Below are 16,318 nucleotides of genomic sequence, written 5' to 3'. Positions count from 1 at the left end.
CTGTCTGCTCCATGCACTACTATGTAGTCTGTGAAATATCAGTATGTTACATTAATATGTCACAATTTCCAACTGTGTTGTTTTATAATGCAGTATTTAGTACTTTCATATTGCTCTTGAAAGATGGTTTTGCATCAGAAATATGAGAGCAAGATGATAACTTGAAGAAAATAGTGCCTGCTGCTGTTGTGACAGTTTGGTGGAGAAGGGAAAGAGCATCCACCTCGTGCTCCCACTCTCCTGTTTCTGTCGGCTGCATTTGGTCAGTGAGAGGAGGCCAAGCTGAAGAGAATGTGAGTGATGGAAGGACCTCCTGCCGCCCTCCTGTCAAGGACAGCATCCGTGGGCAGTGCTGGAGGGGGAAGTCAGAGGGTCCTTCTGGGGTGTCCCTCTGGTGGGGAACTCTAGTGGTTGGCCTATGGGGCATCTATAACCCTATGGGGCATCTATTGCTAGTGGTGTCTGGACAGGACAGGGTTAAGGAACTTGCACTTGACTGCCTTCCAGCGTGTACGTTTTCCCAACTCGGATCAAGATGGTGAAAGGGGTGGAAAGATTTGGCAGTGGGACAAGTGTTGGCATAGGAAGCTATGCAGGGAGACATAATGATGCTCTCTTCATGTCTGATCTCCATCCCATCCCACAAAATGTGAGTGGGGAGGCTGTTAGATGGCTGCACTTTGACCTTGGTGTTGCGCAATGCCAGGTCTGTGAAAATAAGTGAAAAATAGATGGACCTGGCTGGCTGGTTCTAAATTATAACTCCAATACAGCTTACACTGGCTGGGTACAAAGTCCTTCACCAACCTTGAAAGGGATGTTGGGGCGGGGTGGGGTAGTAGTTCTTTTCCATAAACATTTCTCTATCACTAGGTATCCAGTGCTGGGACAGATGAGCTTACCAGTGTATCCCTAACTGAGCTAATGGAGGTGGTACCAGCTCAGGATGATTGTCCTTGGAGAGTTTAAATACAAATTCATGCCAAGGCTGCCTTGTTGGCTAGTTATAGGGAAAAATGGGCCTTTAGGTTATGCTAAGTAACCCTAATCTTCCTAGGACAAAGGCTGCTTTTGCCTTCCGGAGGAGAGACAAGAGGATACTTATGTTAAACGGTGTGTATTTAAATTTAATGATCAACAACTAGGCTTGATGTTTGAAGGTGTGTGTGTCCGGAGATGATTAGATTTTTAGGATGAAGCTGATTCAATAACAGTTTTGGGATAATGCCAAAGTAAATGAAGGGGGGTGTCTGGAGGGATCAGTCAGAAACCTAGAAGAGATTAGTGTTTATAAGAATAGCTGACAGGAACTCTTGATGCAATCATTTATCACACTCTTTTTTCACCTGGGGGGGAGGGGACTGGAATGAGAACTGTCTTCCCAGACTAGAGGTATTGTCTCTTCCTAATCACTTTAGGAGAGGGTGAGGCAAGCTGTTTTGCAAGTTAATATTGACGGAAGGCTTGTCTAGACAGGTTTTCTGTCCTCATGGATGACCCTGAGCCAATACAGAGGATGGCATCCATCTTGGTACTACATCTCTAGGCCACCCCTGAGGTTGGCAGGATAGGTAGAGACACTGCTGTCCTAAAAATAAACCTCCCCCATTCACACCATTGGTCTGTCTGGTAACAGTGAAGATCTTCAGCTTTCTCTGAGGAGGCTCTCCCTAGGCCAGGGGTGGCCAACTATGGTGCTCCAGATGATCATGGACTACAATTCCCATGAGCCCCTGTCTCATGGCCAATTGGCCAAGCTGGCAGGGGCTCATGAGAATTGTAGTCCATGAACATCTGGAGCATCACAGGTTGGCCACCCTACCCTAGACCTTTGAAGGAAGCAGTTATTAGACCTCTGCTTAAAAAAACTTCATTAGCTAGGGATGAGGTGGTCTATGAGGTTGGTCTCCAATTTACCTTTCTTTGGGAAGGTGTTGCAGCAGAGCAACTCCAGGACTTTGTGAATGACATATCTGCCCTTGATCCATTTCAGTCAGTAGCAGTAGTAGTGGTTTTGTTGTTTGGATTTACTGTTGTTGTTGTTGTTGTTGTTGTTGTTGTTGTTGTTGTTGTTGTTGTTGTTGTTGTTGTAGGTTTCACAGCTGCCAGATCTTTAGCTGGTTGTTGGCCTTCATTACAATACGAGCCTCACCCAGAGGCCTAGAAAGTTGTAATGTATCGGCGTAGTATTCGTGCGGACCCCAGCAGGGCTGCCTTCTGAATTTGACCAATGTTAATTTTTTGTCAATTCGAAGATGTTTCAAGTGCTGCCCTAGTGTTTTCGGGATGGCGCCCAGCGTGCCGATTACCACTGGGACAACCTCAGCTGGTTTGTGCCATACACACTGAAGCTCGATTTTCAAATCGTGGTATCTGGTGACCTTCTCGTGTTCTTTTTCAATGACCCTGCTGTCATTATTATTATTATTACTATTATTACTATTGTTGTTGTTATTATTACTATTACTATTATTATTAATAATATTAATATTAATAATTAGACTTTTATACCGCTCACCCCCCAAAGGGCTCTGAGCGGTGTACAGCATAAACAACATAACACAACTTAACAAAAGAGCACTCTCATAATTTAAATGTAGAGGTACAAATATAAAATATAAGGCTCCTAAGCATTAAAATAATTAGAATAGACTCATTTTAAAATACAGCAGTATACAAAATACAAGGCGATCCTAAGACTGTATTATAATTTGCAGTTGTTTAGCCCCTCTTGAGAGAGAGAGAGATGGAAAGGCCCAGAGATGAAAACGGGCCGCAGAAGTTAAAAGGGGAGAGGGGTGGGGGCTTTTCTCACTTTTCTCTCTTGTAAGAGACTCAAGGTGCTTACAAATTCCTTTCCCTTCCTCTCAGCAGACACCTTGTGAGGTAGGTGGGGCTGAGAAAGTTCTGAATGAACTGTGACTAGCCCAGGGTCACCCAGCAGAAACGTAGGAGTGGGGAAACAAATCTGATTCATCAGATTAGAGCCCAACTGTTCTTAACCTTTATTTATTTATTTATTTATTTATTTATTTATTTATTTATTTATTTATTTATTTTCAGATTTTTATGCCGCCCCTTCCCGGGAGGACTCTGGCCGGTGTCCAACATAATTAAAATGACATTAATGGAGCATATAAACAACACATCACATAATATCAGCTCCATTGAGCATAACATTTAAACCCCATAAAACAGCATATCATACAAAATATATATTGGTGTCCAGCTTAAAATCTTAATAAAAAACCCTCCCAGGAAGACAGGAAAGAGAGCAGGGCCCCACAGATGTTCAGGGGCCCAAAAGGATCACAGAAGGGGGCACACATCAGCGGCCGCCCCCCCCCCCCCCGAGCCCAGTGGAACAACTCGATCTTACAGGCCCTGTGGAATTCACCGAGATCCCGCGGGGCCTGGACAGCTGGCGGTGGAGTGTTCCACCAGGCATGGGCCAGGGCCGTAAAGGCTTTCACACTGACTTTCTGGTTTCAGGCCTGCATTTGATACTGAGATGACTTTAGTTGCATTGGTGGATGATCTCAACTTAAAGTTGAGTAGGGGACAGTGTTGATACTGTTGAACTTCTTGGCATTCTTACTGTTAACCACTCTATTCTTATCAACTGGCTTGAATATGAGGTTGATATTAACTTTGGTAGTATAACTCTTTTCTGTCTGACCAGACACAGAGTTTCTATACGAGGTGCAGAATCAACTGGGTGGAATTTATCTTGTGGGGTGTCATGGGGTTCTGTTCCTGCTGAGTGAGATTGTCTGCAATTGTGGGAGTTAGAGTGGTTCCTACAAATATTATTTTAAAGTACAATTTTAATAGATTCAGGATGCTTTTGCTTGTAATTTATTATAAACTGCCTTGAAATCCAGGGATGAAATGTCTTAAAGTGGCTGGATATGGCTGGATAGATGGATGGATGGATGGATGGATGGATGGATGGATGGATGGATGGATGGATGGATGGATGGATGGATGGATGGATGGATGGATGGATGGATGGATGGATGGATGGATGGATGGATGGATGGATGAACTACTTTCTCGCTACGTGGCTGAAGTCTTAGCTATAGTGGTCCTAATTTTCAAACATTTTGGATCAATTTCTTGTGCAGTTGAACATTGCTAGTGGTTGTTTATTGTCGATACTTCCACAGATTAAATCAGAGGACTGGTTTTTGAGGATTTGTTACAATATTCTCTAGGAATCTTTCAACTGCATGCCATATTTATAAGTTTGGCTTCCTTTGTGTTCTTATGCAACTGCAAGTTATGATTTCTGTCTTTTAAAATGTGCTTTCTTCATTTATCTAGTGTTATAAAATAAAGCAGATTTTAGTCATTAACAGTATACAGTTTTGTAATTTTGACACAATTTCCTTATTTATTTACTTTTGCAGATAAATTTGCGCCTAATCTTGGTAAGTGGAAAAACAAAAGAATTCTTATTTTCACCAAATGATTCGGCAGCAGACATCGCAAAACATGTATATGATAACTGGCCAATGGGTAAGTAATACATATTTTAAATTTTATTTTAAGCATTCAGTTAGTACTATTATACTATTAGTGGGAGAGCAGTGAACATTTATTTCCCAATGCAGAATGTCAGAAATATTGAATATGGCTGGTATTGTATCACCTCTCTGCGTTTTTTGTATGTTTTTTTTCTAACTAGTTTTTCTAGTACACATTTCATTGGTCTGCTAGTGTAGGTCCAGCTGAGGTGGGTGAAAAACATGGACAAATTCTATAATAACTTTTGCGTCTTATTGGTGAACTATATATTCAGTCACCAACTAATGGTTGGATAGTTAAATTGGATGGAAAGTGCGTGAGAGAAGGTTGGAAGGGATAGAGAGTGGGAAAGGGTTTAGCATACCATAGGATGCTTTCTCCTTGGAAGCTTCATCTTCCTAATACTGCTTTGTAGCAACTGGAGCTTTCCTGCTTGAGTTAGCTGCCACACAGCGTTAAAAGTGTTTATGCGCCTCAAAACACATCTGTGCACAAGTTTATGTCCATCGACTTGGATCTTATACTGCTGTACCATGCATTCTTCTTTCCAGTCACAGCAGAGACAGTCCTCTGCTGCAGAGCACACTTCTCCAGCATCCATTTGTGCAATTCCGGTGTTTTACAAAGAGCCCCGTGTCAAGTGTGAGAGGAATGTAATCCTGCAATGGACAGTCTCCTCAGTTTCTGAAGAGAAGTGGCCATTGAGCAAAGGTCAAGGATCCAAGCCTTGGACTGCAACACTGTGTCTCAGAATGGATGCTTTACAATGCAATTGATGGCGGAGGGAAGGGCTGAGGAGGTGGTGTGACCTCAGAACTGGTGTAAATGCCATTTGTGCCAGTGCAAGGGGAAATTATGCTGGTAACAGGGCATATGTGCCAGCGCTGTGGAGCAGCACAACAGCACCACAAGGGCACAGCTTCAGCTTCCATTGAACCTTAGCTGGGCCTTGTATTTCTGGAGTGAGGGGAAGTCTTGCAAGTCAGACTTGTCACACAAAGCAGTGTGCAAGTTTTCAAATTCTACTCAACTTCCTGTCAGGCTAGATGCTAAATAATAAATACTTCCTTCAATCAAAAGTAACATTCAAGTAGAATTCTAGCATAGTAAGAAAGAAGGTGGTCAGACCCCGTCTGTCTGCTGTGAGAACTACCAGCCAATCACAATGCTCACTAGACAATATCCTGACTCACTTTTCTGAAGCCTGGAGCTGATGCTCGGAAGAACCACAGCTGGCATGTGAAAGAGCCACATGTGGCTCCTGAGCCACCGAGTATCACTGTTCTGCTGCAATCTGATAATGAAACCTGGATTAGTGGTTATTTAATAGCTAATCCACTTTAGCCAATAACTGTAATTCAGATCAGTAGGGAAAATTCACATTCAAGGGAGAGACGCTCTGATGAGTGAGCTCAGGCCAAGCTACATCCTGCTGTGGTTGGCATTGTAATTCTATATTAATGAAAATTAGAATACAAGGGTGTGATCTTCTGTGTGTGGCACAGACAGTTTCCCATCTCATCTGTAAAAGCGGAGTTTCTCAGACTGCTGATTCTACTGCCTGCACCAGCGCATTCATGGACTGACTGCATACAGTGTAAATTGAAGCTTTGCCTTCTATCAAAGCTAGAGCTTTTTGAGCACCTGGGAATCCCGTCGCTTTCTGTAAACATGGAGAGTCGTTTCTCTACATGCATGCACGCACATGGCTTGTAGTGCTGCTCAAAAATGGATTGCCAGTATGTTTTATAAAAGCTTTATTGTGTAAAATAGCACTGTTTTTGTCCTCTTTAGCCCTGCTTTATTACCATACATGAACTCTTCAGTATTGTTCTAACGTATTTGGGGAAGTCGTGGTTGAATTTTAAAACAGAAGATAGATGAGCTAATGCTTTCACAATGTACAATATCAGAGCATGGTTCACTTAGGTTGTATTTCTGCAGAATTGCAATAAGTATGACCTCCTTGTAGGTTATAAGAGAAATTGCTGTTTATTGCAACTTATTTAAATCCCTATATTTCCCTGAGATAGTATTTCCCTGACATCATTTGTCCTTTGTTTGAAGAGGCACTCTGGTGTAGTTGTTAGTGTGTTGGACAAGAAGTTGGGAGGACTTGGATTGGTTCCTCACTCTGCAATGGAAGTTTCCTGAGTGAGTTTATCTAGAAGAGAAGCATTTGGATTTACACCCAGCTTTTCTCAACTCACAGCATCCTACAAACTCCTTTCCTTTCCACTCCCCACAACAAACACCTTGTGAGGTAGGTGGGGCTGAGAGAATTCTGAAGAACTGTGACCATCCCAAGATCACCCAGGAGGCTTCATGGGTAGAAGCAGGAAAACAATCCAGTTCACCAGATAAACAGTCCGCAGCTCATGTGGAGGAGTGAGGAAATCAAACCCGATTATCCAGATTAGAGCCCATCTGCTCTTAACCACTACACCATGCTAGTCATTCTCTCGAACCTACCTCACAGGTTTATTGTGACGATAGGATGGAGGATAGGAGAATGATGTAAACTTCTTTGTAGAAGCAGTGGGGTATAAATGTCTGAATAAATGTTTGGGTAGAGCAGTAGGGAATAAATGTCTGAATAAATAAAATTTCTTCTGTACCCCATGACGAATCAGCTGCTCAGTTCCCTTGCATGCTTACACACACACACACACACACACACACACACACACACACACACACACACACACACACACACACACACACACACACACACAGAGTTCATTCTTAAGTTCATTGTGTATGCGTGCGTGTGTGTGTGTGCGTCCTGTTTCTCTGAAAATAAGACATCCCCTGAGAATAGGACGTAGTAGAGGTTTTGCTGAAGTGCTAAATATAAAACATCTCCCGAAAGTAAGACGTTTGGAAGCATGCTTGTCAAACAGAACACCAGAGCATGCAGCTGTGGAGCAGAAAAATAAGACATCCCCTGAAAATAAGATATAGCGCATCTTTGGGAGCAAAAATTAATATAAGACACTGTCTTATTTTCGGAGAAACATGGTATGTATGTATGTAGAGGGAGGGTTATACTCCCAATAGATTCTCCAACTAAATACACAAGAAAAAATATATATTGGAAATCTTTTGTACTGAAATTTGTACTGAGTTGAGAACATTAGTAAGTATGCAGAAGAAAAGCATTTTTATTGAGTGAGGCCAAAGCAGGTATTTTTCCATGACTTCAAGATACTCTCACAACCTTAGTTGCAGTATCTATATGTAGTATCTCTTCCAAATGCTGTTAATTGACCCAGAGGCTAAAAAGCAACAGTTGAATCAGTTTTCTTCTGGGAGATTGGCAGCCTTCTTTGAGAGTAGATTTCTTTGGGAGAGGGGTGGCGGGGAAATAGTGTCCTTTTGCTTGCCTGCTCAATGGCATGGATTTTTTTTCAGGTTCTTTAAAAACATTACCAGAGAGTCTGAATGGTCTTCCTTAAGGCATTAATGGTCTTCCTTAAGGCATTAAGACTTTTTTTAAAAAGGTGCAGAGTATAGCAGCATGAATTACTGCATTAAAATGGTGACTGAGTCCCTTGCTTGGTCAGATTGCATTATTCTGGGGCTTAGCTTGGATCAGCTTTTTGTGGTCCAGAGAGAGCGTCTGAAAGTCTGTGTTAATTGTGATTCAATGTGTGATGACTTTAGGGATGTCCCTGCAAGATGTGAATATAGAACCTCTTTTTGAAGCTTTTTCTCAATCGCAGCACTTCTCGCTCATATTGAAGACTGGGCATTACAAGCATAAAGATAAAAACAGATCTGAATTATTACTAACCTTCAGCTATTCAGTTGTTCATTTCATTGTTTAATAAAAGAAACAAAGGAATTAGAGTAATGAGCTTAGCTTACACTTGTAATTGTGACTTCAACGAGAATTATATGCTTTTAAAAGGGGTGGGGCTGAAGTCCTTAATCCTTCTCTGCATTTGGGACTATCCTGCCTCCCCCCCCCGCCTCCCCCCCCCATACCACTTTGTAACATTTTCTGCAATATAGAGTAAAGTGACTTTGGGAGCAAGCATGTATAGCTCTACTCAGAAGCCTCATTTTATTCTGCGAGGCCTACTCCCAGGAAGGTGTCCTCAAGATGGCAGCCTTTCTGTTTTGTCATCCCTAATATTTCTTTTTAAAAGGGAAATATTGCTTATCCAGGATACTGGGGGTCTCTGTTATCCCAAACGAAGTGAAAAATCACATGGTACCTAATGGGTTTATGGTGATGCACCACTTAAGATAAGTATTCAGTATTGATCTGAGTCTTCCTGTTCTCACCTCTAAGATGTTTTGACTTGAAGAAAGGGCTGAACCATGCAAAAGCATTTGGCCTCAGTGCTTTTTGAAAGTTAAGGTCATTAAACAGGGAATTTTTTTGACTGTGTTTTTTCCCTCCGAATTGGAGAGATTGAAGTACAATCTTTTGAATGCATGGTTTTATTTCCTGCTTCAGTTTACCATAAAGTAATCTTTTGAACTATTATGTTGGCCAAGGTTAGTACTTGATTCTGTGAAAAAAATTGGCTTGCATCAGTTTTTGGCCTGGCACCTGCTATTTAAGGGGTGATCCAGTTATGTAGGCCTTAGCCATTGGAATACATTGTAGGTTTCTTGAAAGTAAAGTTCCCTGATTTAAATGGAAACTAGAGATGGCAGCTCATTCTCTGAGCTGAATCCAAAGGAATCCAAAGGAATTCCATTCACACAATGATAGGTTCTGTTCCAGAATGCCTCCAGGTCTCAGGGATGACTTTTCATTGGTGTAGGCCATGATGATGAACTGTTTGGGCTGGGTGTGTCACATTTTTTGAAAAAGCCTAATTTGCTGGCATATCATTCCCCCACCCCCACCCCAAACAAAAGAGAAACAATTCTTTACATATTCATTTATTTTTTTTAAATGCGGCCAAATCATATGTGGTGCTATTTATTATATAAGGAAATATAAAATAATGACAGAAATGACTGAAACTCAGACAGGGAGAATAGTTGTTGTCGGGTGTTGATGAACACTGGTGTGTCACCCGAAACTTTGTTGGTGTGTCACCTTCGCCACACGTGCCATAAGTTCACCATCACTGGTGTAGGCCGTTGCAGAGGGCAGGTGATGGGAAAGCTCAACTCTGTAAGCAGGACTCAGTTTCCTGTTGTGAAGCTCTCACCCAAAGTCGTTAATTTTCATAATGTAGAATGTGGTTTCGATTGGTAGTTGCAGGTCGACGGGGTTGTAATTATCAGCTGACATTCCTGCCTCCTAATTCTGTTCCTCTCCCAAGCCTCCTCACTTCAATTTTCATGGATAAAATAGTTTTGCTTTTTTATTTGAAGGAAGCTACGATGACATTTATGTAATAGATGTTTTATGTACACCATCATTTACATTGCTTGTGCTGCCTTGAGGACCTAACGAGAGAAAATAAGAAAGTGAATGCTTTTGACACTTTTCTTGTGCTTTTTCAGATTGGGAAGAAGAGCAGGTGAGCAGTCCAAATATTCTGCGGCTTATTTACCAAGGACGGTTTCTTCATGGCAACGTAACGTTAGGAGGTATGGAAAGCTTGGGGTGGTCTATAACATTGGAATAGTGGTATCAGTGGCATGATTTTTAGGAATGCATTGAACATCATCTGGTCACAGTTAAAACACATTGGTTCTGAGCATAATTTTAATGGCTTTTTGCTGAAATTAGTGAACCATGAAAGTGCTTGACTGTGCAGAATCTAGTCAGTGTTTACATTAAATCTGTTTAAATGAAGGGGCAGTCGTTTGCCCCTTTATGTTGTAGAAATCATGTCAATTGGAGAAATATTTTGATTTTTGTATGCCACTTTTACATTGCAAAACCATTTTAAAAAAACCTTCCTGGATAATCAGTATTCTACATAGAGGATTGCATAACAGTGCCCAAAATCTCAGCACTGTGAGTGGGGTGAGATACTGAGAATTGGAATGAAGGCAAGAACTCTTGCTGTGTCTAGCATAGTCTTGAGTAATTTACAAAGAGTAAATGGCCTCTCTTTGTGTGTAAAAGCAGTTCAATTGTGCCCTCTTGTGGCATGAATGTGATTCAAACATCCAACGATGCAGTGATTCCAGTTTTTCTCACTTCATCCTAGGTTTTCATGTTTAAAAATTCACTACAGTATGCATTACACTGACATCAATTTGTCTTGTAAAATGTTAAGTTCTCAACTCATTCTTTACCCTTCACATATTATTTTAGAAACCTAGTTTGCCTTGGAGATTTCCCCCCAAAGCCTATTAGCGCCAAACACTTCAGACTTTTTGAAGAGCAGTTACTTCAGTCCCACCGATCCTTAGCTGCAGTGCATCTTTTATGCATCTATGACATCCTTTTTGACATGCAGCAATCATAACTGCATCCACGCCCTATATAAGGGCATTATGACACTGGGCATTTTATTTTCATTCTCTTTTCTAATAATCTCTAGCAAGAAATTTTGATCTCACTGCTGCATTTTTGAACCCTCCATGACCTCTTTTCAGGTCACTCACTGTCAGTTAGACCCCCATCAATGTATACATTAACTTCTGAGTAGCAGCAGCCTTTTGAGTAAATATACATCAACTTAAGGATGGGGGGGGTGGGGTTTGCCCCACATTGCACTTGAGCATATGCTTACATTTAACCTTGTTTGCCATGTTCTTGCCTACTCACCCAATTTGGGGACATTCTCATGGAGCTCCGCACTAACTACTCTGTTATTCACTGTCCTGCATAATTTATGCCTTCTGCGAGCTTAGCCATTTTATTGCTCATTCCCACTTCCCGATCACTTATGACCAAATTAAAAAGCATCAGCCCTGAGAGATCTCACTTTATTTCCCACTGTTGTGAGGACTGTTCACTTATCCCTGCTCTTTATAATTTCTGCCAGCTTATTCTTATCTGCATTGATATGCTGAAAGAACTCCAGACGTGATCAGAGTAGGACTTCCCTTCACAGAAGCCATGCTGATTCTTTCTCAATAGAGCGTGTGTGTAATAATGTTATCTTAAACTGTTATCAAATTTCCCAGGACACATAGTAAGTTAGCTGGCCTGAAATACCATGAATCCAACCAGATTCCTTTTTAGCCATCTACATTGCGCTTGCCACTTTCCTGCCCCTAGGTTTGGAGGCTGAGTTTTGTGAAAAGTTGCATGTTACTATTAGAAGATCAACAGTTTCACAGTTGAGCTCCTTAATAACCCCTGGGTACGTGCCATCTGTCAGTCTTTAATTTGTCATTTAGCCCTAGAGCTTCCTCTCTTCTCACTTCTATTTGATTCCATTCCTCAGACGTTTCAAGATAGCTGTTCCATGTGGATACCCTCCCTGTTCCATGTGTAATCTCCCTGACATCCTCTGGTGACTCTTTCCTTCTTTGCATCTAGCAGCCAACTACCTCTTTGGCTGGTTTTCTGATCTTGATTTATGTGAGCAAACTTATGGATTGCAAAAAAACCCCAATGAGTTTGTGAAATCCTTGTTTGGCTTGCTTTAACATCACCTTGTATTTGCTTTGCAGAAGCCTGTGCTGCTGCGTGTTCTCCTCATTTGGGCACAATTTCTAGTTTTTAAAGGACTTCTTTAAAGTCTTCCTTAATTTTGTTTAACCATTCTGGCATCTTGTTATTTTTATGGAACCATTCCTAATCTTTGGTATACATTCTGTCTGAGCTTCAGTTTTGTAGGATTTAATTAACATCCAAGAATCCTGAATAGAATTAAGTCCTTACTCTCTTCTTTTTGAGTTCTCCCCTCATACTTGAATTTTTTTTTCTTCTAAACTCACGTATGTGAGCCATGTTGGACATCTTTGGGTATCCTTCTGTTCTCATGAATGCTGGACTTAGTAGCATTGTGGTCAGTATTCTCTTCTGGCTCAACAAAGCTTACAATACACTCCATTCGATGTATATCTTCCCTCTTGTTGAGAGTCTGCTAGTCTATTTGAGGAAAACTGCCATTGGCAGTTTCTGCTTTGGATCCGAGTACCACTTTGAAGACTAATAAAACGTATTCCAGAACAATCTTTTGTGAGCCAGAGATCATCAGATGCATGGGATGACCACGCATCTGATGAAGTGAGATGTAACTCATAAAAGCTTATGTTGGAATAAGTTTCATTTGTCTTGAAAGTGCTCCTGGGCTCTTGTTCAGTTTTGCCTCAGCAGTTTGGCTCACCCTCTGAACATAGTTTCTACTTCAGTTATTTCTCTTATTCCTTTGTCCATTGTAGTTGAACCAAGCTACTACTTAGAATTAACCCTTCTAAACATTTTGGGGGGCTGGTGCTCACTGACAGTTACTACAGAGATCAGGTGCCCTGGAGGAAATGAACAAGACGCATTGGTTTTTGTACCCCACTTTTTTCCAGCTTTATGGAGTCCCAAAAAAGCAGCTTACAGTTTCTTACCCTGACCCCCTCACAACAAGCACCTTGTGAGGTCGGTGGGGCTGAGAGAGTTCTGAAAGAACTGTGGCTGGCCCAAGGCCACCCTGGAGGCTTCATGGGGAGGAGTGGGGAATTAAACACAGTTCACCAGATTAGAGTCCACCACTCTTAACCAATACCCCATGCTGGTTCTCCAGGTGTCAGCTTTGCAGTGTGGGCATCACATCCTTCTCTGAGCTCTCCCCGAAATCCATGCCTAAGTCTCCAGGAATTTCCCAAGCCAGATGTGGCTACTCTAGTTCACAGGCAGGCTTTGAAAATCACAGTCATCTTATCAGTGATATTTCCAGCATGGTTTCCAACTTACATAGAGGTCTGTTAACCATTCTCCTTTCCACACAGCATTAAAACTTCCATTTGGCAAGACTACAGTAATGCATTTGGTGGCGAGAGAGACATTGCCAGAGCCAAACTCGCAAGGTAAGCTGAACAGATTTTGGCTTCTCACGTTTTTTTTTAGGAGATTTGTATCCGTCCTTCCTATTTAATGAAGCCTATAATGCAGCTTATAAGAAATGTCATTGTGGACTACGTGCATAAAAAGCACTAACTCAATATAATAATGTTTAAAAAACAAAACACATGCAAAATCCAGTCAGTAGCAGAAAAAAAAGTCAGTGCAAGAAAATAAAAGCTCACCCTAGTCCATATGAAATAGACGTACATTCTATGAAATTGTTCATGAGAAGACCAGGAGGGAGCAGACTTCAGGAGGTAAAGAGTTTCATAGCCTCAGGGCAGTAACCAAGAAGGCCTTGTCACGCCTAACCTCCCTTCTGATAATAAGGGCTTAAGAAGCTGGAAGCTGATTTCAGATCTGGAGCAGGGTTCACATCTAAAAGGTCAAACCCAGCATTTTGAATCGGGCCCAGAAACAAACCAGGAAGTCATGGAGCTGACACAATATCCATCTTGCATGCTGCTCATGGCCAGTTGCAGTTAAGATCCCGGCTGCTGCATTTCAGCCCTTCCTGGCATTCCTCAAAGGCAGCATGACTTAAAGCATGTGGCAGTCACCTGATTTGGACGTTACCCATGTCGGTTTAACCATGGCCAGGTCTGCCGTCTGCATCTCGTGATCCTTCTGTAATCTGTTTTAGTAGCATCGGTTACTTAGGCTCAGTTGGCATTTCATTCAAAGCCTTTGTACACTTCCCTCATTTCCTTAAAACGATGTGTATGAACAATTCTTCTTGAAGAGAAGTAGCATTTTAAAAGAGTAGCATTTTTTTAAAAAAACACCTACTGTAAATGCTTTATCCTAAGTCTTTAGTCCTGTGCAGAATTATTCCAATCCTTGTAACACACACTCATGTCAAATGATAGTCTTAAGCCTCTTCTTTTCATTGTTCTGCAGGTCAGAGGAATCGTGAAAAAACTGGAGAGAGCAATTGCTGTGTAATCCTGTAAAAGCTCTGCTGTATCTGCTACTTGTGATGTAAAATAGTTTTTGTCTTTCATGCCGCTGGACTAGAGGAGACCAACATTGCTTCAGACACCCTTAGGAAGAGCCTATCTGTGAATCCATTGAACTGAAATATTAAATGAACACTGTTGCATTTTTTTTTCTAGTGCAATGAACACTCCCCCCCCCCTCTTTACTTTTTGGTTGTTGAACATACTTATTGATGCCTCACTTCTCCAGTGCATTCTGTCTCCAGGAAAAGGTTAACTATTCTCTTCAATAGGAATCATTTTGCTGCCATGTAATCATCTTTAACCGGAACTTTAACCAATCAAGACTTCTAGATGCAGTTTGCACTAAAAAGAGGGAGGGAGGGAGAGAGAGAGAGAGAGAAAAGAACAAGGTTGACAATATATAGACCTTATCGACACAAGCTCTAAGTATTTCAGACACACAGAAATGATTCAGCTCTGGAAAATACTATCAGCAATCTTTTTATTATGATTATACTATAATGGCCGACTGAAGGAGGGGGAAGGGAAAAATTACTAAATTCTACCTAAGTCAACCTTAGTGGCCAAACTGGCACAAAAATACTAACTAAAATTAAGTCTGACTTTAGACCTTATATATTTTCACTGCAACAAACTATGTGCCTGTAATTTTTAAGCACTCTGTAGAGGGCTGTTCAAACTGAATTTTTTTCATTAAACATGCACTCTTCTCTCGTACATTAGTTGAGTGCTTGTTCAGACAGCACAAATAAGTGCAGAGAGTGCATTTCCTAGCCTTAATATGGGAGGGGTAATTTCCTGTAGTTCATAGGCTTTTATTAATGTGCATAAATATTAGAAGACCTCATTTACTAATCAATTTTATGTCTTTGAATATCAACAATTGATGTTTTTCAGTCATTCTTATTCATCTGTACCTTAGTGTCCAGTGTTACGCTTACTCATTAGTGACTTCAAAGGAAAAACTAAAAGAAAAAGGAAAAAAAATCTTCTGCCACATGATGATTTTTTTTGTTTATGTAATCTGCATTTGGTATTAGTGCTTGCAATTGTATTGGAAAACCAGAAGCTGGTTTTTAAAAGCATATGTAGTTAGTTACAAAAGGATGCCATTCTCTTATTTCATACCGATAATTTAAAAATTGATATGCTAAAACAATTTTTTGCACAGCACTAAAGCATGAGTTAGTTTCATCTAAACCTGTAAAAAAATTATAGAAGATTTTATATTTTTCCACTGGGGAGAAATTCTTCCTAGTTGAAATTACAAATATGTAGAATATATTTAATAAAAATCTTATAAAAACATAACTATAGAACTTAAATATAGATTGGCGTGTAGAATAATACAATAATAATCCATATAAATAGCTCTAGGCTTTTAAAAAAAATTGCAGGTTGACGTTGTGTTCCGTACTTGAGTCCATGGCCCTTACAGATGTTCTGTGTTTTCTGAATGATCAACTTCATTTAAACGTAATGGGTTATTTTATTCAATGTTACTGCTTTGACAAAATGCTTTATATGCAGTAGGCCTACGAAGATATTGTTCATAATGGATCAAAATTAAATTTGTATAGAGCAGAGTTTTAAAAACAAATTGTAAATAGCACTAAACATTTTCTTTCTGCAACCTGTACTGATAGATTCTTCTGTAAACTAAATAAAAGAAGAATATTGTAGTGCACTTTGTTGTGATTTGAGGGCTATGGCCTTGCCCATTTTTTTTGGTTTCAATTTATCTTCAGTCGTATTCAAAAAGAATTGGAGCTGCTTCAGACTAGAGGACAGTATTGTTTAATGTTCAGGCTTGGGTGAACAGCTGAAGACCTGGGCAGCCATGTACATTCCTCATATACATCTCACAGCACTCTGATTTCTGGGGTGTGGT

At 40.7% G+C, this 16,318-nt stretch overlaps 1 protein-coding gene across 1 annotated transcript in view; it reads left to right on the top strand.

The window, feature by feature from the left end:
• UBL3 (ubiquitin like 3) overlaps positions 1–16,114 on the top strand; it is a 54,472-nt gene extending 38,358 nt beyond the window's left edge. Inside the window, exons 2-5 of the mRNA XM_048493436.1 lie at positions 4,413–4,521; positions 10,006–10,092; positions 13,351–13,428; positions 14,366–16,114. Coding sequence (XP_048349393.1) covers positions 4,413–4,521; positions 10,006–10,092; positions 13,351–13,428; positions 14,366–14,418 — 327 coding nt within the window. The 3' untranslated portion in view covers positions 14,419–16,114. The remainder of the gene's footprint in view (positions 1–4,412; positions 4,522–10,005; positions 10,093–13,350; positions 13,429–14,365) is intronic.
• Positions 16,115–16,318: the final 204 nt, after the last annotated feature.

Source organism: Sphaerodactylus townsendi, linkage group LG04 (assembly GCF_021028975.2).
Source record: "Sphaerodactylus townsendi isolate TG3544 linkage group LG04, MPM_Stown_v2.3, whole genome shotgun sequence".
NCBI lineage: Eukaryota > Metazoa > Chordata > Lepidosauria > Squamata > Sphaerodactylidae > Sphaerodactylus > Sphaerodactylus townsendi.
Note: the sequence above shows the minus strand (reverse complement) of the source record. Positions and strands in the feature narration are given on the sequence as shown.